Here is a 23,227-nt window from a genome sequence, read left to right as displayed (position 1 = left end):
TTTTCATAATTCTTATAATAATAATAATGCTTAGACAAATATACACACACATATATACACATAAATACAAACAAATACATTATAGAAATATACACAGAAACACACACACATATACACACATCCCAGTATATACATTAATACATACATAATATATACATTATAGACAATACACACATAAACTACATATTTACAGACTGTGAACGGCATCATACAGGCTGCTGTCACTGGCCTTTGACATCCAAGATTAGGGAATAAAGGGTTAAAATTGAAAAAGTGGATATTTTGGTGTTCAGTGAACTGGTAGCAGTAATTTAATGCATAGTTCATAATTTTCCAATGAAGAAAAAGGTTCTTGGGTTCTCCAGGGTTAAATTAGTTATTTACATCTTGTGTGTGTCAGAAGGAAATATCAGTTTACATTTCCAATAATTTATTTAGCCATTAATTGTATTAATCCAGTGAGATTTTTGTCTGACAACAGCCAAGATCTGATCATCCAGTCTGTCTGGAAAAAAATGAAGAAACAATAAACTGAGACAGACTCAATCCAGAAGAACTGTGACAACGTCTCCAAGATGCTCCAAGAATCCTACCTGTGAAGCTACAGTGCTGTTAAAAGTTTTAGGCACTTGTGATAAAATCTGTAAAATAAGGAGGCTGTCAAAAATAATGTCATAAATAGATTTTCTTTATCAATTAACTTCTGTTAACTAAATTAAATCAATATTTGCAACGAGCATATTTTGTGTTTAAAGCAGCTTTTGCCCTCGCTGCACTCAGTAGCTTTGCAGGTAGGTTTCTTGAAGCATTTTGGAAACAAACATAAAGAGGACAACAGAGCGTCATGTTTGGATGACCGATAAGACATGTACTGCAGCCTGCAGATGACGAATCAAGTTAGTATATCTTCATATACGTTTTCTTTACATCTTCACGATACATTTTTTAAAAATAAAAACAGAGCACAAAAAACCCCCCAGATGAGCTGAACACTGATTTACTGGGAAATGGGGCCCTGTCTTTATACTCCCATTCCTCTTAAAGATTTGCACCTACTAACTCTTGTAGTTTAATGTGCTGGTGTACCTAAACAACAAAACAGAATGTACAAGTTTCTTATTGTTTTTAGCCACTAATGGGGTGGTATTGGACACTGTTTTTAGGATAGAAAACAAATTCCAAATATAACAAAGTAAATAAAGAATCAGTAAATTTGCTCAACTTTGAGAACTACAACTTCTGAATTTTCCCTCAAGTTAGAATGGTGTAGCTTTAGCTATGGCGATGTTTCATAACGGGAAAGCAGTGTTTTGAGAACTTGTCCTTTGTTTCCATCCAATTCCATAATGATCTTCTGCAAAACCTCGAAAGTGTACTTGAGTTCCTGGGGGTAGCTCAGGTTTAGTGCATAGACAAGACCCAGCAACATCACCACAGCAAAAGCTACATTGCCCAACTCACTCATCACTTCCACCCCCTCCAGGACAATCCCAACATCTGCGGGGTCATCACCAGACTCTGCACCTTCTTGTCGAATGACAAAGATTCCAAATACTGTCTCTGCAATGGCCATTTGACTGCTTTCATCGACATCCTGAGACAAAAAAAAAACAGATTTTTTTACTGATGTGCATTACATGCATTTTTATAGCACACAATCTTTACAGTATTATTGTAAAACAGCTATCTCTTAATCCAACCCTTAATAACTTAATCCATATTCATAATAAATGCAAATGTAATCAAATAACCAATTGACATTAATATTGTTGGCTGAGTCTGTGAAATACTTCAACAACTAAGCCATACCAAGGGCCTGTCTGTTGTAATCATGAGTTCAGTGTTTGTTATTCCATTAGAATAAGGTATATTGTCTTATTAAAGGAAAAATAAGGAGTTAAAGTATAGCGAGTTTGTGTGTGTATGTATTATTGTCTGAGAGAAAGAAAAGGAGAGAGGCTCCCAAACCACCCTGTTTATTTCCAAAAAGAATCAGTGATAAGTTACTTTACCTCAAACAGACATTTGATATGCTGTTTTTGTTCATGTATAGAATAATTATATGATGGAAGAAAAAAAAAAGAAACAGGCCAAATAATTTTTATGTGAATGTGAGTTTTTCAGTCACCTAATCATTCTCATTTCACAAACTCACTTAACCATAAATGTAATTGCGACATCTGTCATTATCCAACTATTTCCTTTCTCCGTCTGAGAAAGGTGAGGACTTCCCAAAAGTCTTTAAGTGACCCTCCACAACAGCAAGTGACTTAACTTAACACATAACTTACCAGGTAATGCTTCAGCAGCTTCTCTAGATCTTCATTAAGGTACACACAGAGACCTTTGTGGATGCATTCTCTTCTGACTTCAATAGTGTCAGTCTTAAACGTACAATATGGAATTTTTGGCCACCAGGGGTTACTCAATCAAAATAATAACATAAGACGTACTTTGATGACGTTGAGAAAGAGCTTAAGGCTCATGGGAGTTGTTGTTCATTGGAACACGCGCTCTGTCGCGCACTCATTCTAACTTATTATTTTGACAATCACGTCTTTTCGAACGGAGAAACGGTTTCAACGGCAACAACATAAACAAACGTTACTGCGCATGAGCGCTTTTGTGGACCTAACTTAACTTCCGGTAGACATCCAAATAGAATCAATAACAACAGCCAAGTCCCTCTAGAGTAGATATTTTTTGATAACAAACAAAATGTTTGCTGCGTGGATCAGGTGGACTTAATGAAAATGCAAATTCATCCTTTGCCAGCAGGAGATGTTTTAAAGCATAGACATAAAGTGCGAGAAATAGAGGTTTCCCCAGTAACAGCTGTAAACGAAGCAGAGCTGGTACGCTCACACGCTGCTATCAGGCATATAACATGCAAGTCTTCCTTCAGAAATACAGTGATATAAAAACACCTGTGCCTCGTTTTGATATTTAAACATATAAATGTAAGGAATTATTATTATTAAACGTGCAGTAAGTAACGTTACTAATGTTTATTCAATGAAGCCTTTTTGAAAAAAGATCAGTTTTAAAATTGTGGTGAGTCTCCAAAAATAAATAAATGTATGGGAAACACATCTCACCACACAACCACCTGAGCCCAACTTCAGTCTACTCATAACCTTGACTTTAACTGCGTTTGTAGAAGGCACCGCAGCCAGACCGATATACACAACACAGACCGGAAGTTAACTTAGGTCCAGGCGCGTGTGCCCGATGTAACCGTCTATATGAATTATGAGACCCCTATGAAATCAATATTCCATCTAGCTATGTAGTAGTAATATATGTTAAAAAAACACGGTCGCCTTTCGTTAATAATTATAATTACGTTATACTATGATATCGAACAAGTTAGAGAACTGCATTTGAAGCTACTTTATTCAGCCAGATATAGAACAAATGTAGATTTACATGAAAGCTAGCCCGTCTGCGTTTTACACAAGACATCATCATTTCACAAAATATACTGAAGTCCTGTGTAAACAATCTGCCCCGTGGTATAACGATGATCTTCACGCAATGAAAACTCAGTGTGGCGCTCTACTGGTTTAACTGTGTATCATCAGGCCTGGAAAGAAATCTTGGGCAAATATAGGACTGAAATTCTATCGGCAAGGTCTACTCACTTTTCCCAGATTATTTCACGTAATCAAGATAACCCTAAAAAATTGTTTAATTCATTCAACAATCTTTTAAACAGAAATAATATTTCCAATGTTTCTGCTTCTGATCAATTATGTAACAGGGTTCTTGTGTTTTTTGGTAATAAGATTGAGGGGATAACAGATCAGATTACTACTACAAATACATGTGTTACTCCAAAATTAAATATAGAATTTTCAGAATTCTCCACATTAGATGCTCAATCCCTGTGTAGTGTGGTTTTAAAAATGAAAGCTACCACCTCAAATGTTGATCCCATACCATCTAGGTTGTTTCAGTCATGCTTTTCTTCATTGTGTGCGACTGTTTTGAGTATTATAAATGACTCTCTGTCTTCTGGTGTTGTGCCATATCAGCACTTAAAATTGCCGCTGTAACCCCTGTTCCAAAAACAAATAGCCATGACTTTGAGAATCTAACAAATTTTCTTCCCATCTAATCTCCCTTTTATGGCTAAAATTTTAGAACGTATTGTTACATCACAATTGCTTTCTCATTTTTCTGTAAATAACCTCTATGAACCTCTACAATCTGGGTTCCGTAAAATGCATAGCACCGAGACAGCATTAGTTAAAGTCACAAATGACTTATTGATGGCTTCCAATTCAGGATGCCTATCAATACTGATTTTGCTTGATCTCAGTCCTGCTTTTGACACTATTGATCATTGTACCTTACTTTCTCGCCTAAAGTCTGTCTTTGGTGTATCGGACTCTGCTCTGAGTTGGTTTAAGTATTATCTCCCAGATCGAAAACCATTCGTTGTGCAGGTTGGCGTGATAAAATATGGTGTACCTCAGGGTTCAATTTTAGGTCCTTTATTTTTTAGTCTTTATACTTTTCCTCTTGGCCAACTTTTGAGGTCTCTTAGTCTTGATTTTCATTTTTATGCTGATGACACCCAGATATATACTCACTCAAAATCGGATGTAAATGTGGCTGCTACACATCTTTCTAACTGTATTACAGTTATCAAAAATTGGATGTCTGTTAATTTTCTATGTCTAAATAGTGATAAGACAGAAGTGTTGCTTTTCGGGTTCGCCTCACCAGTTACGCAGAGTGAAACCTGTAGCCTTGCATGTGGATGGCTCTGTTATACAGTTCCAATCTAAATTAAAAAACCTGGGAGTAATTTTCGATTCTAATTTAACATTTGATCTTCATGTACGTAATACTGTTAAAGTTTCCTTTTTTCATCTCAGAAATATATCCAGATTACGGTCCATGCTGCCTTTAAAGGCATTAAATGGAGTTGCTCCTCATTATCTTTCTGAGCTTTTAATACCCTACATTCCGACACGTAATCTTCGCTCGGCCGACGCTGGTCTATTAGTTGTTCCAGTAACGCACCTAAAAACAATGATTGATAGGCCGTTCTCTTCAGTTGCCCCAGAGTTATAGAATTCTCTGCCTTTCGAATTAGAAATGCACCATCCTTGAAAATTTTCAAATATTTACATAAAACTTATTATTGAGGAAGCATTAAGGAAGCATTTGGGTGAAAGATGATTTTTAAGATTGCTTACGTGATGCATTGTATGGGTTTAATATATGTCTTGGATACTTTTTAAATTGTTTTTATGTTTGTAAAATTTTTCTAATACTTTCTGTATTGTGTTTATCATGTCAATTTTATTTATCTTAATTTTGCTTATGTGAGTGCTCTGAGAATTGACTTTTAAAAGCGCTATACAAAAAATTAAATAAAATAATAATAATAAAGACTTTATACACATCGTTCTGTTTGCATTTAAATGTATGAAAACAGATTTTATCTTACCTTTTCCAAATGAACTCCAGGCCCGACAGCCAAGTTCTTCACGTGCAATCTCGTTATTTTCCCGGGTTTGTCATCTCATGTGATCTCCTGTGATCTCGCTAGTCCATTTTCGGTGCAAGATCAGTCTGACTATATTGAATCACGTTATCTCAACATGACTGAATTTAACAAATTTTAATTTGATAAATTTCATGCTTATACTACATGATTTTATTTTTTATAATTTATGAAATTATTTTGTTAAAATTACACGTTACCCTTTTTTATGTAACAACCAGCTAAGTTCCTTTTTTTTGAGTGTATATGAATGTATATATGTATATTTTTAAATTTTCCATCTCTTCAAGCTCTGACACTTTATTGAGTGTTTTAGATCGTAATGATTTGTAAATTAACAGTTTTCTCTGCAAAACATTTACTGCTTTCATTGTAATAATCTATGAAAAATCTGTAAACCTGTAAAAACAAATAAAAAAAAAAGAAAACAAACTAAAAAAAACAGTGTCTGTATATATATATATATATATATATATATATATATATATATATATATATATATATACTGCTATAGTAAAATTAATTACAGTAAATTAAAATTACAGTAAAATTAAAGTAAATTATCTTAAACCTGTAAAAAAAAAAAGGATTTAAAAAAAAAAAAAAACACTCAAGTATACAATTCAAGTATATTATCTTATTTTTATAAACAAGAAGAAATCCGTAAAATAGCATTGTTTAACTTTTAATGAAAATTTCTGTAAAATTATTGTTTTTTGCACTTTATTTGAATGAATTTTAAGGTTTTTGTTTTGGTTCTGTTGTTTGTGGAGAGTATTTTATTGTAATACTGTATTCATCACTATTTCCTCTCGGTGCTGTGAGTTCTTCCTCCCTGCAAAATAATTGAATACAAAAGCATTTTCTGAGCTCTCATGATTGCAGATTGTTAAAGCTCAAAGTGAATCACTTCAAAAACTCACCAGCTCGTCCTGCACAGATGATCTGAAGAAGAATCACAGTAGGAGCAGCAAACACTGCAAACTCAACGATAATCACAATCACTGCAGGAAAGATGAGAGACACAGTCAAGATTAAACACAGACTCAATCTGTGGAACGTGGAATCAAATCAAAGGTATAAAAACGAACAATGAACAATGTAAAGATGTATGGTACCTCTGAATATTGAACCAGCAGTCAAACTGACTTCAGTTTCTGTTGGATATATGATCATGTCTGTTAGTTAAGGACAAACATAATGAACATAGAAACCAAACGTCAATATCATGAAATACTTGAGCTTCATATCACAGAAATGATGAATGAACCTCCACTGCTTAGTGAGTTTATCATCTAGTAATTAGGACCCTTTTATGCTCAAAAATGCACTGGTTACCATATGACTACATGAAACAATTTATTCCTCATTTATCTGCAACCCTTCAGTTTGTCTTGAACGAATGACATTATTAATCCTCAAGTCATGTTTCTGTATCAGATAGTCTTCTGAAAGTAAGTTATGAAAGTTTGTTTCTCACCTGAGATCTTGACAGTGTATGAGACTGAGGTCTTGAGTTGATCTCTCTGAGTAACTACACATCTCCACTCTCTGTTTTCATTTTCATTCAGGATTGTTGTATTCAGAGAGGTGATACAGTGACCTGGAGCTGATATCTGATTTCTGGAGTCTAATCTCATCTGTTTAACACCAGCCTGATTCATCCAGAACAGATCAATTCCCTCAGAACGGATCAAATCATCACAAGAGACTCGAGGATATGAATACAACTGACAATAGAGAGTCACAGAGCGGCCTGCACTGATCTCAGATGAAGAGACTGAAACACAGAATAACACACACATCACACACTTTACAAACATCCTGATAGATTAAATGAAGAGTTTTCCCTTTTTAAAATGACCACATAATCATAAAATTACCATGGAGAACATGCACAAAAACACTAGCATCAGTTACTTGTTGTTGATTATTCACATATTGTCTGCAGGTGTAAAGTCCATAATCTTCTTTTGTGACGCTCTTGATGTTCAGAGAGCAGTCAGACCCCAGACTCAGTCTCTCATGTCTCTCTCTGTCTGTCTTCTTTCTCCCTCCAGCAACCAGTTCAACTGCTGATGAATAACTGTTATAGTTCCATGTAGTTGATTTACAGTCAGGAAGAGCATTATTACAGGGCAGACGGACATCTTCACCAGAACTGATGAACACATGATCATCATCCACTTCACTGAGACCTGAAACACAAGAACATCTGAGTGATTATTGCACTATTATATTAATAAATGATGATATAAAACATAGAATGAAAAGCAGAAGATTCAAATCTTTTTCCTCACTTGATGCAAACAACACACTCTCCAGAATCAACAGTTTGTCTTCATCAGAGAGCTGTTCGATTCACAAACACACTCTTAACATGAAGATAATTCAGCATCAGATGTTTGAGTGTGAAAGCGTCTAGTTTCAGTGCGTTCAGGAATAATCCAGTATGTTCTGTTTGTAACACAATAATAAACTGATCATGTTCAGATGAACTCTTTCTCAGATTAATTGACTAACTGTCTTGAAGAGAAAACACAGATGTCTTTACCTGTGAGAAGTGAAGAGAGAAAGATCAGTCCCAGCAGACACAAGTGACACTTATCAGCCATCTTCTCTTTCTGTCAGTCTTCCTCTTCATTATATGATCTCAACTCTTTCTCTAAATACTCTCAGCTCCTCCTGTGGTTTTTAACTTCCTCTGATCTACAGACTGAGTGTTGAAATGTACAAGAGTTGTTATATAGTGACACAATCCCAGTCATGATGGAGAAGTGTTGCTTCACATTTCTCTTGAAAAAAATCCATTCACATTCATACTTTCCTACTCCACAGCACTAATTCTTCTAGACTCTTTTAGAAACTGATTTGTCATCTGCATTAGAGACAGTTTGATCATAACTGTTCTCATGTCATTATTTTTCAGATGTCAGAAGAGAGACTGATGACTCTGTGATGAGTTTTGTTGATCTATGAGTTATTAATAACCATAAGCTCCACAGAAGACTGACTCTGAAATATCACACTCTTATTACTCACATTAGATCAGCACAAGTTAGTGTATTTCTACTGTTTCTGCTCTAAAGCTCACAGTCAACTTTCTGCCTCTGTGAACAAGAACCATCACAAATCAGACAAATAATTATACAGAAACCACATGAGCAGAGGAATATGAACCATGACTCCTGATGATTTCATTCAGTGCCATTATAATAATAGCAGTGTCTTTCACACGTTAAGAAACAATCTCTGATTTATTAGTAGTTAATGCTGATTCTGGTCAGTTTGGTGTGTTTTGTACAGTAGCAGTCTATGTGTGCTTATTATAAACTCAGGATCTGCTGGCTTGCACAAAGTAAAAAAAAATAAAAAATAAATAGATTTTTACTCGCTTAGATAATTCTCATTAATTCATCTAGGGTCGGTTGTTCAAAAGTGATCTGGTCAGATTTCAGGGTAAAGCTTTAGATAACAACCAGCCCCGCACTGCGTAAGTAAACAGAAATTACAACATGAAGTTTTTGTAATTATAGTGTAGCTACCTATTCAGTACTGTCTTGTAGGTAAAGGAGAATAATATGATAAGTTTGGGGAATAAAAGCGTAACAATATGTAAATTTACAAATTATTTCTACTGAATTATTTCTAAGACATCAATACCTCATGCTCACATGCCAGTGTAGCCTTTTATATTATTGCCCCACGACTTTTATTAAATACAGTTTGAATACTCAATTGCTACATTATATTTTCCAGCGACGAGAGGATACAATCACTGTTTTTAAGTAAACTCACTTCTAAAAAGCACAGACGCGAATACACACAACTTCCATTTCTCTCTCTCTCTCTCTCTCTCTCTCTCTCTCTCTCGAATAGGCAATATTTGAGAAAATAATTTAGTAAACTAGTGGGAAAAACTACCTGTCCAGTCTGGGCAGTATGGGGAAAGTCACATCTTTGAGTTTTACACTCGGCAAGAGGTCAAACCAGATGGCTTCTCTTCTGAAAAGGTGTCAGAGGCAGCTGTACTTGAGAAACTTAAAATCCTGTATAGCTCAAAAGCCACTGGCTTTGACAATATTCCATCTAAATTTTTAAGAGATACTGCTGAGGTTATAACCCCATGTATCACCCATAGTATAAACATGTATATTGGGCAAGGATATTTCCCTAATGATTTCAAGCTTGCCAGAGTAATTCCACTTCACAAGAAAGGGGGTAAATTAGACCATGGGAACTCTAGACCGGTTTCTATTCTTTGTAATCTGTCACATATAATTGAAAAGATTATTTTTGAACAGACTGACAAATATTTAGCATGACACAACCTACTCTATGAGTTTCAGTCTGGCTTTCATAAATCACATTCACCACTGACACCTGTTTATTGTATCTAACTGACCACATTAGGAAGGAGGTACATAAAGGTAATTTTTGTTGTATGGTCATTTTAGACCTACAGAGGGCCTTTGATACCATTGACTATGGTATTTTGGTTTGTAAATTACAAGCCATTGGTTTTAGTGACTTGTAAAATGAGTGAGATATTATCTGTAGGATAGGAAACAGGTGGTGGATATTGGAGGAACAATGTCTCAACCACAGTGTATAGAATGTGGGGTTCCTCAAGGGAGTGTTTTGGGCCCGCTTTTTTTCCTTATATATAATAATGACCTTAAGTCTGCATGTTCATGTGAACTTTTTATATGCAGATGACTCTGCGTTATTGTTTTCACATGAAGATACAAACATATTTGAAAGAACTCTAATTGTAGAACTATCTCATGTCAGTAGGTGGATGTCAGATAATAAGCTATCACTTCGCTTAGGGAAAACAGAAGCCATACTGTTTGGGTCAAAAATAAAATGGAAAAGATCCCCTGGTTTTAAGGTTTTAGTTGGTGATAAGGAGAATAATGTAAAGGACTCGGTTAGTTACCTTGGCTGTGTGCTGGACTGCCACTTGTCTGGAGTGGGCCAAGCGCAAAAGGTACTTACGAAGGTAAATCAAAGAGTCCTGAATCTCAATGTTTTTGGGCAAAAAAAGCTATGCTCATTCTGGCAAATGCTGTAATTCAGACATATTTTGATTATGCATTATGCATGCTCTTGGTATAATGGTGACTTAAAGCACCTGAAACCTAGGCTTCAGATGGCTCAAAATAGGGCTATTGATTTATTGCCACTTGCTTTGTCTACCTTTACTCAGGACCCCAATGGAAATGTATGATGCAAAGATGCATCGTATTTTAAACAAAATGGTCAAATAAATCAAATCAAATCAAAATCACACACACACACACACACAATAACCCTAACTGCCATGATTTTGCCAAATAAGACCTTTTCTTGAATCAGCATATTTTATTGATTCTGTCTCAAAAGATAGTCCTTAACCATTTTCTATGTCGTTTACACTTTGATTTGAATGAAAACAACATGGATCAGTGGATAGTCTACAAAATGGCACCATACCAGGGTGATGTGGAGGAGACAAATTGTTGAATAAAGTATTTATTTTATTTTTCTTTGCTTACAAAAAGTATTCTTGTAGCTTTACAAAATTACAGTTGAACCCCCAATTTCACATGTATATTTTACTGTTTTACTATTATTTATGTTTTTAGACCTTGATTGTGGTACTATAATTACATAGCTATCTATGGAGGGTCATACAACTCCCAGATTTCATCAAAAATATGTTAATTAATCTTATAGATATATATTGTTTTTGTTTTTCTTCAGTTTTAAAGGAAAAGTTAAATTCCAGAATGAATATTTCCTGATAATTTAAACCAACAGGTTGGAGTTCCAAATTTCAGTTTCAATGCTGCTTTCAAAGGGCTTAACAAATTCCTTGTGACCCTTATTGGGATTGTGCAAAGCCCTTTGAAGCTGCATTGAATCTAAAATGTGGACTTTTATTTAAGACCACTATATGTAGAAAAATCCTTAAAATTTTCCTCAAATCTGTAATTTCTTTTTCACTGCGTAAAGAAAGACATGAGCATCTTGGAATACATGTGGTGAGTATACTATCTGGAAATATTAATTCTGGAAGTGAACTTGTCCTTTAAGTTGAATATATTTAATTCAATATTTTGATTAAACTGTTCCATGTTCTTCATCAGAACAGTATTTTACAAACCCGATTTCAGAAACGTTGGGAAATTGTACAAATTGTAAATAAAAACAGAATGCAATGATGTGAAAGTTTGTGGATGTGGAAGCAGAATACAACATAGATGAAGTATCAAATGTTTAAAATAAATTGATTTAAAATTTCATGGCATCAACACATCTAAAAAAAAAGTTGGTACAAGGCAATGTTTACCATTGTGTGGCATGCCCTCTTCTTTTTATAACAGTCTGCAAACGTCTGGGGACTGAGGAGACAAGTTGCTCAAATTTAGAAATATGAACGTTGTCCCATTCTTGCCTAATACAGGCTTCAAGTTGCTCAACTGTCTTAGGTCTTCTTTGTTGCACCTTCCTCACACGGGGCAGCGTGATGCTTTCTTTTGGGGGATGTCGTGGCCTAGTGGTTAGTGAGTTTCAGTTTTCTCAGTTTTCCAAAAAGAACTTCAAGTTTTCCACTTTGCCACAGTCCATTTTAAATGAGCCTTGGCCCAGAGATAACATCTGCGCTTCAGAATAATGTTTATATAGGGCTTCTTTTTTGACCTATAGAGTTTTAGCCGACAACAGCGAATGGAACGGTGGATTGTGTTCACAGACAATGTTTTCTGGAAGTATTCCTGAGTCCATGTTGTGATTTCCATTACAGTATCATTCCTGTATGTGATGCAGTGGCGTCTAAGGGCCCGAAGATCACGGGCATCCAGTATGGTTTTCCGACCTTGACCCTTACGCACAGAGATTGTTCCAGATTCTCTGAATCTTTGGATGATATTATGCACTGTAGATGATGATAACTTCAAACTCTTTGCAATTTTTTCAGAGAAAATCCTTTCTGATATTTCTCCACTATAATCATGTTGCCACCAAGGAGGAGATCACCCAGCTGGTGGAGGGCCGAGCAGCAGTATGTCTGGGAACCGGAATTTGTTTTTTTTTCTCTCCTCTCTCCCCTCTCTCGTCTGTCGCTCCTCTTTCCATCTCCTTTTCCCTCGCCTCATCTGTCCTACCCCCAGGTTCCAGCAGGTCCCCGTGAGTGGTCCCCGCCGGAGGGAGGGGGTAGTAGTAGAGCACAGTCTCGTGGGTACCCCCAGCCTGCGAGGGGCGATGGGGGTATGTGACGAGTGGGGCAAGGCCGAGAGACGTGTGAACGGGCGAGGCCGGTGGAGTGATTGGAAATGAGCGACACCTGCTCGACCCACCGGTCTCGAGCCCCACGGAGGAGATGGAAGGATATAAAACTGGAGCAACGACAGTGAAGGACGAGAGAGGACCAGGCCTGGGCTTTTAGTTTATGTTTTACTTTTTATTTGAAAGTGAAAGTGAAAGTGAAGTGACATTCAGCCAAGTATGGTGACCCATACTCAGAATTTGTGCTCTGCATTTAATCCATCCGAAATGCACACACACAGAGCAGTGAACACACACACACACACACACCCGGAGCAGTGGGCAGCCATTTATGCTGCGGTGCCCCGGGAGCAGTTGGGGGTTCAATGCCTTGCTCAAGGGCACCTAATTAAAGGTGGAGAGAGAACTGATTGTCCACCGGTTCCCGCCTCCTTCTTCCAGATGAATATGAAGGTTTTAATTATTAGAGTTATCTATATTCTATTGTGAAAAAAATATAAGTTTATGAGATTTGTAAATTATTCCATTCCTTTTTTACTCACAATTTGTACAGTGTCCCAATTTTTTGGAATTGGGTTTGTAAATGTAATTGTTCTGTATTTCTTAAAAAACATTAAATAAAATTTTTATATTTCAGTGGCATTTGTACAGACTTTGTATTTTGTCTCCCAAATAAAACTGACAAAGTTTAATTAACACTTCAATCAAAATTAACACTTTGTTGAAGGTTTTAGATTGTAATGATTTGTGTTTCTCTGTAGAACACTTTATTCTTTCATTGTCATAATCTAGGAAAATTTAGTAAAATAAGGGGTTTTACAAAAGTGTAAAATTAAACTATCTATACCTATTTAAAAAAAAAGATAAATCCGCAAAATAAAATACCTGTAAAATAATTGTTTTTCACTATACTTGAATTAAGATATTTTCCTTTATTTTTATTTATTTATTTATTTTACAGTGTACTCTGGCCTGTTGTTTGTTGAGAGTATTTTATTGTAATACTGTATTCATCACTATTTCCTCTCGATGCTGTGAGTTCTTGCTCCCTGCAAAATAATTCAACAAAACATTTTTTTTTTTGAGCTCTCATGATTGCACATTTTTCCAAATCATTTAAAAAACTCACCAGCTCTTCTTGCACAGATGATCTGAAGAAGAATCACAGTAGGAGCAGCAAACACTGCAAACTCAACGATAATCACAATCACTGCAGGAAAGATGAGAGACACAGTCAAGATAATAAAACAGACTCAATCTGTGAAACAGGGAATCAAACCAAAGGTATAAAACAATGCAAAAATGTAAAGACGTGTGGTACCTCTGAATATTGAACCAGCAGAACTGACTTCAGTTTCTGTTGGATATATGATCATGTTTGTTAGTTCAGCTCAAACATAATGAACATAGAAACCAAACGTCAACATCACAACATACTTGAGCTTCACATCACAGAAATGAATGAACTTTCACTGCTTCATGAGTTTATCATCTATTATTATTTAGGATTACGCTTGGGACACTTTTATGCTCAGAAAGGCCAGTGGTGTAATAAAATGAAGTAAAAATACTTTATTACAGTAATTAAATATTTTTTGGGAGTATCTGTACTTTACTTGAGTTTATATTTCAGTCAACTTTTACTCCGATACATTTCCCATAACTATATTCATTACTTACTACCAAACAGTCAGAAGCACACAGAGTGTAGTTTTTCTTTTCTGTAGATGCATAATCACATTTAATAATTTTGCGTCTCTAAGTAATGGACAATGTTTACTTTTTTAATGAATCAGCTTTTTGAATGAATCGGTTGAATAAATTATTCAGTGATTCACTCATTAATACGGTCAAATGCTTTGTTTCTGAATGAATCAGCCGTTTGAATGATCTCAATCTCAATGACTAATTAACATTCACTTATTAGCGCTTATTATCACTTATTAATTTCACAATTCGACAATTTTTTTTTCATGTTTTAAATTATTTCTAATATATTCAACGTTTTATGTAAAAAAATCCAATTTTAATTAATCCTATTTATGCATCTGTATCTGCAGTTTAATTGAATCCATGTCCCCTATGAGACAAATAAACTGTGTAAATACATACTATTTCAGATGCAGATTTCAGACATGTTTTCTTATGAAGGAATGAAAGACATGACATGTGCATGCACAACAATGGAGGATTCTTAATCTTACCCAAAAACACTAAATGGAAGAAATGGCTACAACTGAACACAATCTTGCTTCTGAAGCTGTGTATGAACATTTATATATATATATATATATATATGCTTCATTTCCTTTTCGCATTTACTTGTACTTTTACTGTCAATACTTAAGTACGTTTAAGATTTAAAAAAAAAGTACAATACATATCACATACTTTAAGACTTTTATTCAAGTAATATTCAAAACGGTGACTTCAACTTCTACCAAAGTCATTTACTTTCAGTGATGGGAATAACGGCGTTATAAATAACGGCGTTACTAACGGCATTACTTTTTCCAGTAACGAGTAATCTAATTGATTACTCTTCTCATCTTAATAACGCCGTTACCGTTACTGCCAAAAAATGCGGCGCGTTACTATAACTGATGATGAAGCTGTTTTTTTTTTTTCATCAGACCAACTAGATCTCTGAGCGAGAGGCAAATACTTTTTTTTACTGTTCTTCCTTGGTTAGTGGGCAGAGCACGAGACAAGCGCATAAATGCTGACGATTGGCTGACGTAGAGTAAAATTTCATTGTAAGCCAATCAGAGGTAGAGTTGGGCGGGTTTTCGAAAGCACGCATAGTAGTGATGGGAATTCGGCTCTTTTGACTCAGCTCACTGGAAAGAGCCGGCTCTTTGGCTCACAAACGGCTCTTTAAATGACTTTGACTATAATATTTCAATTTTTATTACATAATTATTTAATTTCTATAGGCTAAATTTGAAAAAATAGAGTTGGCTCTTCAGATATGCGAGCCAGCTCCCGAAGTTCAACTAAAAAAGCGAGTAACCCCAGAGTGCAGTCTGGACGATGGGGCGGGGCGACACTTCGAGGCGGAGCGACACGTGTCGCCCCGCCCATATTTGTTTTCCCCGCCTTTGACATTTTCCTCCGAGCCAGCAGGGGGCAGTTTGCGTTGAAACAAACAGAACGGTGGCAACTACAGCAGCAGAGTAATAACGCTATTCCGTTGATTGCTTGAGGTGAGTAAAAGTGGTTGTGTAAATATCTTATAATATGAAATGCGATGTTCGATCATTTATTTATCCATGGTACGTTCAATTTGAATAATTATTGTTAATAATTGTTATAAATTGCTCATTTTATTGTTCTTTGTGGATTGTAACAGTACACTGTACATGGCTTTAGTTCATAGGTTCGATTTTACAGAGGTATGGCATCACATTTGTCAAGTTATTTGAACAGACATGCATGATTTTTGTGTGTATATTATTATTATTATTATTTTTCAGGATGACATGATCAGGAGGTGGTGGTGTTCTGTTCTCCTGGACAGCTTTACTCCGCAAATGTATGTAGCTGTTTGAATGTTGCTACATGAAACATTACTCTGTACTATACCTAGCAATATACCTACCTCTTGACATTTGTTCTTTTAGAGCTCAACCACTGAGGAGAACTTCACCATTCACCATGTCTTCAGGCAGAGTCCAGCAAAGCAGGTTATTACATTCATTAAGAACTAATAATTACATATGTGTGTACATGCAGAGGTATTTTAGTTATTACAGCTACATAGTTGTTCAGATGTGAAATTGGTATTATGTACAAGTACTATATTGGTCAATACTGTGGATTATTTAATATGTAACTATCAGTTAACATCAGCATCAAAGACATTTAAAAACATTTCAGCTTAATGCATTTTCAGACAGCAGCAAGTTTTTTAAATAACTTCTGTTTGCGATCTAATGTGGATTTTGTTCACCATATAAGATAGAAATATTTATATTCAATGTAAAAGATCTTCATGTGGATCATGCATACAAATATATACAAATATCTCACTGGATTATTACAATTAATGGCAAAATGAATGTGTGGAAATGTAAACTAATATATCCTACTGACACACAACAGCAAAAGATATAAATAATTGGCTTAAAACAGTTTTTTTTTTTTCAATGTGAAAATACTAACACTAATACTTCTGCACAGTACTGTATATATTAACATTTTATTAGTGTTATTATAAAAGAATGAGTATGCAGTTGTGACAACAATCTATAGAGTTTTTAATGAGAGTTTTAAAGCAAGGTTGTCTGTATTCAGTGTTTATATAATGTTTAATAACTTTTATATACATATATAAATAAACCTATGTATGTTTTTGATTCAACAGCTTCCACTGGAAATCCTCAGGGAAGTTATTTTGTCGGCGGGTGACTCTGCATATTTGACACTTTCTCTGGTTTGCAGATGGTTTAGGGTTGTGCTCCGAAGTTTTTCGGAAAGCGGCACAGTTTGCCTGGCTAGAGAGTAAGATTTCCCCGTTTAATGCTCATTCTCCAATTGAATTTTGTAGTAGAAGGCTGTTAAACTTTTTTTGTATTATTATTATTATCTTTCATGTATTTTGCCTTTACACTATAAGTTGTGGCCAACTGGAAGAATTGTCCTCCTGTCTCCTGACCGGAACGAGTTCAGACGGATGTACAGCATCAGCTAACGCTTGCAGTGCACAGCCCTTTTCAAGTTTAACACCCCAGGGGAACAGGGAAGAGTCACCGGCGTGGTGATTTTCTGGGCTTTTGTTTACACAGGATTTTGTTCCAAGGACTGTTTTTTTTTTTTTTTTTTGCGGCATGAAACACATTTGTGTGTTAAGTTCATTGAAGGGAAATAGAGAATGGGCTGAGATCAACTGGTTTTGATTATTAATTGATGTCATTTAAAGTTAAACTTTGCACTGTATAATGTTTTAATAAAAAAGCTATGGAAAACACGTGCATGACAACAGGTTTCAGTCATTTACATCAGTCTATCATTCTTTAAGGTTTCTCATATTTGATGATAACATGATTTGCTATGCATTGCTCATAATGGATTCTTAGTTTAGTTGTGACAGGATTGTGAGGATTAATGAGGTTTTCAGTAGTGCAGTTCAGAAAACAAATAACAGAAAGTAACAAGTGTTTTGGGGCAAGTTCTTTAGAACCTGTATAGTTCCTTCCTTGCAAAAAGTAACCATGGATTTATTGTAGTAAAAATATTTGTTGGCACATTAATTACTGTGAGCTGTAATTATAAAAACACCATAGTTTTACTATAGTTACTGTAGCAGAACCATAGTAAATTTTCGTAGGGGCCAAGGGAATGTTCAGAATATTATTGGTGACGTTCAGAGACTGGTGACAATTTGTTACACACAAGACACACACACACATACACACACACACACACATTTGTATTTATACGGGATGTTGTGGAAATGCAACAATAAATGCAAAAACACAACATGTATATTCACTTTTTAATTTATATTAAAAGTTTATTCATCTTAGTGTCTACTTCCGCATTCCAATCCTGCTAATAGCGTCATAATTCTCTATACCAATAAGCTGTAAAATCGTCACTCATCTGTACACCAATAAGCTCATCTTAATCATAAACCAATAACCGCTGAGGTGGGCGGGGCGACACGTGTCGCTCCGCCCCAACGTGTTGCCCCGCCCCATCGTCCAGACTGCACTCTGGGATACTTGAAAAAAGCCGGCTCTTAGAGTCGGCTCATTCGCGAATCGCGAACGACTCATCAAAAGCTCATTCGCGAACGAGTCGATCCATCATCACTAACGCTCATTCGCGAACGACCCATCATCGGACAGGACAGGACACACAACGAACAACACAAGCCAGTCAGTCAACGAGAGACAGGTATGGCGACGAGCCCAAATAATCCAAAAGTAGCCTTCTCTAAATAGAAGTATATACATTACTTTTTCCTTCAAGAAATTAAAGAAACAATAAAAGGAAATATCAAAAGTTCCCAAAAATCTATCGTGTTATTTGCATTGATCCACTATATAAACATAATATCTACATACATGCCATTTGATTGGAGGCTAGTCTCACTTTGTCCCACAGCAACTTTTTTTTTTAGATGTGTGTACAATGTTTCATGTTTCTGTTAATAATGTATTGTATTAAGTGTCCATTTCATTATAATATTCAGATTTATCATAAATAATTGAACATGCACATGTATTTTAAGTTCCTTTAAAGAGGGGTAGAGGTGGGGTCACGTTTGAGCATTTAAAATTTAATTTTACTTGAAAGTAACGCAATAGTTACTTTCTTAAGTAACTAGTTACTTTAAAAATTTGTAACTGAGTTACTAATTTAGTTACTTTTTGGAAGAAGTAACTAGTAACTGTAACTAATTACTTTTTAAAAGTAACTTGCCCAACACTGTTTACTTTAACTTGAATATGTAATGCCTCACTTATATGCAACCCTTCAGTTATTCCTGAATGAATGACATTATTAATCCTCAGTCATGTCTCTGTATCAGATAGTCTTCTGAAAGTAAGTTAAGAAAGTTTGTTTCTCACCTGAGATCTTGACAGTGTATGAGACTGAAGTCTTGACTTGAGTAACTTCACATCTCCACTCTCCGTTGTGATCTTCATTCAGGATTGTTGTATTCAGAGAGATGATACAGTGATCTGGAGCTGATATCTGATATCTGGAGTCTGATCTCTTCAGTTTATGACCAGCCTGATTCATCCAGAACAACTCAATTCGCTCAGAACGGATCCAATCATCACAAGAGACTTGAGGATATGAATACAACTGACAGAAGAGAGTCACAGAGCGACCTGCACTGATCTCAGATGAAGAGACTTAACACAAAATAACACACAAATCACAGACATTACAATCATGGGAGTTTAAATGTAGAAGTTACCCTTTTTAAACTGACCACATAATCATTAAATTACCATGAAGAACATGCAGATAAACACGAGCATCCGTTCCTTGTCGTTGTCCATTCACATATTGTTGGCAGGTGTAAGATCCATAATCTTCTTCTGTGACGCTCTTGATGTTCAGAGAGCAGTCAGACTCCAGACTCAGTCTCTCATGTTTCTCTGTGTCTGTCTTCTTTCTCCCTCCAGAAAACAGTTCAACTGCTGCTGAATGACTGAATCTGTTATTATAGAGCCATGTAGTTGATTTACAGTCATGAAGAGCATTATTACAGGGCAGACGGACATCTTCACCAGAACTGATGAACATATGAACCTCATCCACTCCACTGAGACCTGAAACACAAGAACACATGAGTGATTATTATACGATATATTAATAAATGATGATATAAAACATAGAATGAAAAGCAGAAGATTCAAATCTTTTTCTTCACTTAATGCAGACAACACACTCTCCAGAATCAACAGTTTGTCTTGATCAGAGAGCTGTTTGAATCACAAACACACTCTTAACATGAAGATAATTCAGCATCAGATGTTTGAGTGTGAAAGCGTCTAGTTTCAGTGCGTTCAGGAATAATCCAGTATGTTCTGTTTGTAACACAATAATAAACTGATCATGTTCAGATGAACTCTTTCTCAGATTAATTCACTAACTGTCTTGAAGAGAAAACACAGATGTCTTTACCTGTGAGAAGTGAAGAGAGAAAGATCAGTCCCAGCAGACACAAGTGACACTTATCAGCCATCTTCTCTTTCTGTCAGTCTTCCTCTTCATTATATTCTCTCAACTCTTTCTCTAAATACTCTCAGCTCTTCCTGTGGTTTTTAACTTCCTCTGATCTACAGACTGAGTGTTGAAATGTACAAGAGTTGTTATATAGTGACACAATCCCAGTCATGATGGAGAAGTGTTGCTTCACATTTCTATATTCATACTTTCCTACTCCACAGCACTAGAAACTGATTGTCATCTGCATTAGAGACAGTTTGATCATAACTGTTCTCATGTCATTATTTTTCAGATGTCAGAAGAGTGACTGATGACTCTGTGCTGAGTTTTGTTGATCTATGAGTTATTAATAACCATAAGCTCCGCAGAGGACTGACTGACTGACTGAAATTTCAGTTATTATTCACATTAGATGAGGACAAGTTAGTGTATTTGTGCTATATCTCCTCTAAAGGAACCAATGACACAATCAACATTTCCATTCGTCCTGCTTACAGTGAACAATCTTTAGTAATTAATGTATATTTTCATATCTGTGTATATTTGACAGTTACTGTGCTAATTTTCCATAACTTCATGTTTGTGTGATAGATTTTCACTAAACCTGTAATTTGTACAGATATTTGAGCTAAACATTTGCAGTCCAATAATGAGTCTTCTTCACACAGTAGTGATGGATGTGTCTTTAACAGCTTGATCTGATGTATATATAAACAGAGGTACTCAAGTAGAGCAAGCAGAACCTGATTTTACCAAGTGAGACATGTTCCTGGGACAACATCTTTGTTGTCCCTGGAACAACATTGTGATTAACCAATCAGATTTGAAGAACCAGTTTATAGATTTTGTGAAGTTTATGCTTAAAATCACTGTTTGGTCATTCATCTATCATTTCCTCTGATTTTAGGGATTACTCATGGTTAAGGTTAGGTTTAGGTGTAGGGATATGGTCAAGAATACATTTTTGGAGTAAAATGTTGTTCCAGGGTCAACAAAATATGTTGACCTAGGAACACATCTAACTCAGCAAAATCAGGACTTGCGTAGTGCAAAATATGGGTAATTTCCCAGAGTCTTTACAGTTTGCACAGTTACTTTCTCAGTTGTCTTTTGGGTTGTTATTCTTATTCTCATTACAGACCATGCATTTGAACACTGTCTCTTCAATTTGTTTCGACATATTTGGCCATAATGTCATAATTGTGCTTATTGGCCTTGCAAAACAAACTGCCAGCAAAGCTGATTTCCTTTCTGAATGTCCAGTAGGGTTGAATTGATCTTGGTAGTACAGATCTCTCTTTAGACCAGCCACTTCTGACAGCATTTCTTAATGCTTGCATCTCATCATGCTCTGCTGTGGCTTTGTTGAAAAAAAATGGGAAGTTGTGATGTCACCCAATTAACCTCCAATTCTTCTGCCAACAGATCCTCTTTCTCATCTGTAATTCTTTGCCAGGTTTGTCCATCACAGGCTAACATTTTTTAGCTAACATGTTCCCTGTCAGTAAAACCCAAAAACTTTTTTTCTGTGTGTATGTGTGTGTGTAGAAATGTTTCTGTCAATCTGATCAAATAACCTAGTCTTTTAATCTGTGTCTTTCGTTAGATTGAAAATGGAAAGTCAAGCATATTGAATTCTGGGATAAATTATTAAAATAAGATGTTGATTCTTCATTCTGTGAAACTGATGAAGCTTCTCAAACTGCTGTTTAATGATGCTCTGTGTGCTCAGCTTGAGACTGAAATCAAACCACATTCATTTCACTCCTCTCAATTAACACAATCACATCATTCATATCTGAGATAAACTCAGAGACTGAAATATAATAGATCCAGAATCACATTACTGATTGGATTTACAGAAATAATCATGTGTAATCCATTATACTAAATATATGAGATTATAACTGTATACTGATCTGCAGCTGTAATGGAAATGACTCTGGATTCGGGTTCCTCACCTTGATGTGCTGAACTGTTTTCTAAAACCCTCTTTTCATTTTTTTCATTGTATTGATGTTTCTCTTGTGAGAACTTCAGTGCTGTATTGAGCTCCTCTTTGAAATTAACAAAGTAAAAATACATTAATAAAACAACACCAGATTGCAGTGAGAAGAAAATAAGAAAATACACTGACATTTTCAGACATATTAGTTCTTGACGGGGATAAAACCTGTATTCTATGTTGACTTGGGTTTGCTTTGTTTTATATTTTGTTGGAAGAGTAAAAATATTTGGTATGAGAGACAAAAAACGGTTTCACTCGCTTCACTCTCCAGTCCAGCGGGTGGCGCTAATATCACACACGTCTTTTTGCCAAACAACATTAAATCTCAGAAGAAGAAGATTCGTTTCACCGCGCTCTCTGTTGTTTTGTCGTGATGCTGGTTTAATACAAACGGTTAGAAATATTGTTTCTGTAAATAGAAAAGTACAGTTTTAGAAATCAACAAATACCTGTGATATTTTCATCCTCACAGTCTTTAAGATTTGAAGCTGGCAGGAATATTTTGAGGAGTATCATCTGAACTGAGATCTGCTGCTGTGAAGATGGAGTTTAAAGAGGAGAGTGAAGAGAACACGAATGAACCAGAAACCTGGAGAATAAAACACGAGGAACCAGAAACCTTGAGAATAAAACACGAGGAACCAGAAACCTGGAGAATAAAACACGAGGAACCAGAAACCTGGAAAATAAAACACGAGGAACCAGAAACCTGGAGAATAAAACACGAGGAACCA

At 35.7% G+C, this 23,227-nt stretch overlaps 2 protein-coding genes across 2 annotated transcripts; both read right to left on the bottom strand.

The window, feature by feature from the left end:
- Window positions 1-1,276: 1,276 nt before the first annotated feature.
- LOC113097008 (uncharacterized) lies at window positions 1,277-8,162 on the bottom strand. Its single transcript, XM_026262238.1, has 6 exons — window positions 8,076-8,162; window positions 7,405-7,719; window positions 7,002-7,301; window positions 6,445-6,525; window positions 2,292-2,320; window positions 1,277-1,594 (listed from the first exon to the last, which is right to left on the bottom strand). The coding sequence occupies exons 1-6, from the start codon at window positions 8,134-8,136 to the stop codon at window positions 1,277-1,279; spliced, it is 1,104 nt and encodes a 367-aa protein (XP_026118023.1). The 5' UTR covers window positions 8,137-8,162.
- Window positions 8,163-13,753: 5,591 nt separating this feature from the next.
- LOC113097001 (uncharacterized) lies at window positions 13,754-20,548 on the bottom strand. The gene is made up of 6 exons (XM_026262232.1): window positions 20,441-20,548; window positions 19,762-20,085; window positions 19,372-19,662; window positions 14,115-14,150; window positions 13,923-14,003; window positions 13,754-13,842 (listed from the first exon to the last, which is right to left on the bottom strand). The coding sequence occupies exons 1-6, from the start codon at window positions 20,499-20,501 to the stop codon at window positions 13,787-13,789; spliced, it is 849 nt and encodes a 282-aa protein (XP_026118017.1). The 5' UTR covers window positions 20,502-20,548; the 3' UTR covers window positions 13,754-13,786.
- Between the last annotated feature and the right edge of the window lie 2,679 nt (window positions 20,549-23,227).

Source organism: Carassius auratus, unplaced genomic scaffold (assembly GCF_003368295.1).
Source record: "Carassius auratus strain Wakin unplaced genomic scaffold, ASM336829v1 scaf_tig00216060, whole genome shotgun sequence".
NCBI classification, from domain to species: Eukaryota; Metazoa; Chordata; class Actinopteri; order Cypriniformes; family Cyprinidae; genus Carassius; species Carassius auratus.
Note: the sequence above shows the minus strand (reverse complement) of the source record. Positions and strands in the feature narration are given on the sequence as shown.

Excerpts from the sequence above, each read along its gene's own strand:
- LOC113097008 (XM_026262238.1), bottom strand. The coding sequence starts at position 8,136 with ATGGCTGATAAGTGTCACTTGTGTCTGCTGGGACTGATCTTTCTCTCT. Across the intron at positions 7,302-7,404 it reads TTTTGTGCATGTTCTCCATG|TCTCTTCATCTGAGATCAGT; the intron begins GTAATTTTATGA and ends TCTGTGTTTCAG. Across the intron at positions 2,321-6,444 it reads CATCTGTGCAGGACGAGCTG|ATCTAGAGAAGCTGCTGAAG; the intron begins GTGAGTTTTTGA and ends ACCTTAATGAAG.
- LOC113097001 (XM_026262232.1), bottom strand. The coding sequence starts at position 20,501 with ATGGCTGATAAGTGTCACTTGTGTCTGCTGGGACTGATCTTTCTCTCT. Across the intron at positions 20,086-20,440 it reads TCTCTCTTCACTTCTCACAG|GTCTCAGTGGAGTGGATGAG; the intron begins GTAAAGACATCT and ends CTTGTGTTTCAG. Across the intron at positions 14,151-19,371 it reads ATACACTGTCAAGATCTCAG|AAACTGAAGTCAGTTCTGCT; the intron begins GTGAGAAACAAA and ends TATATCCAACAG.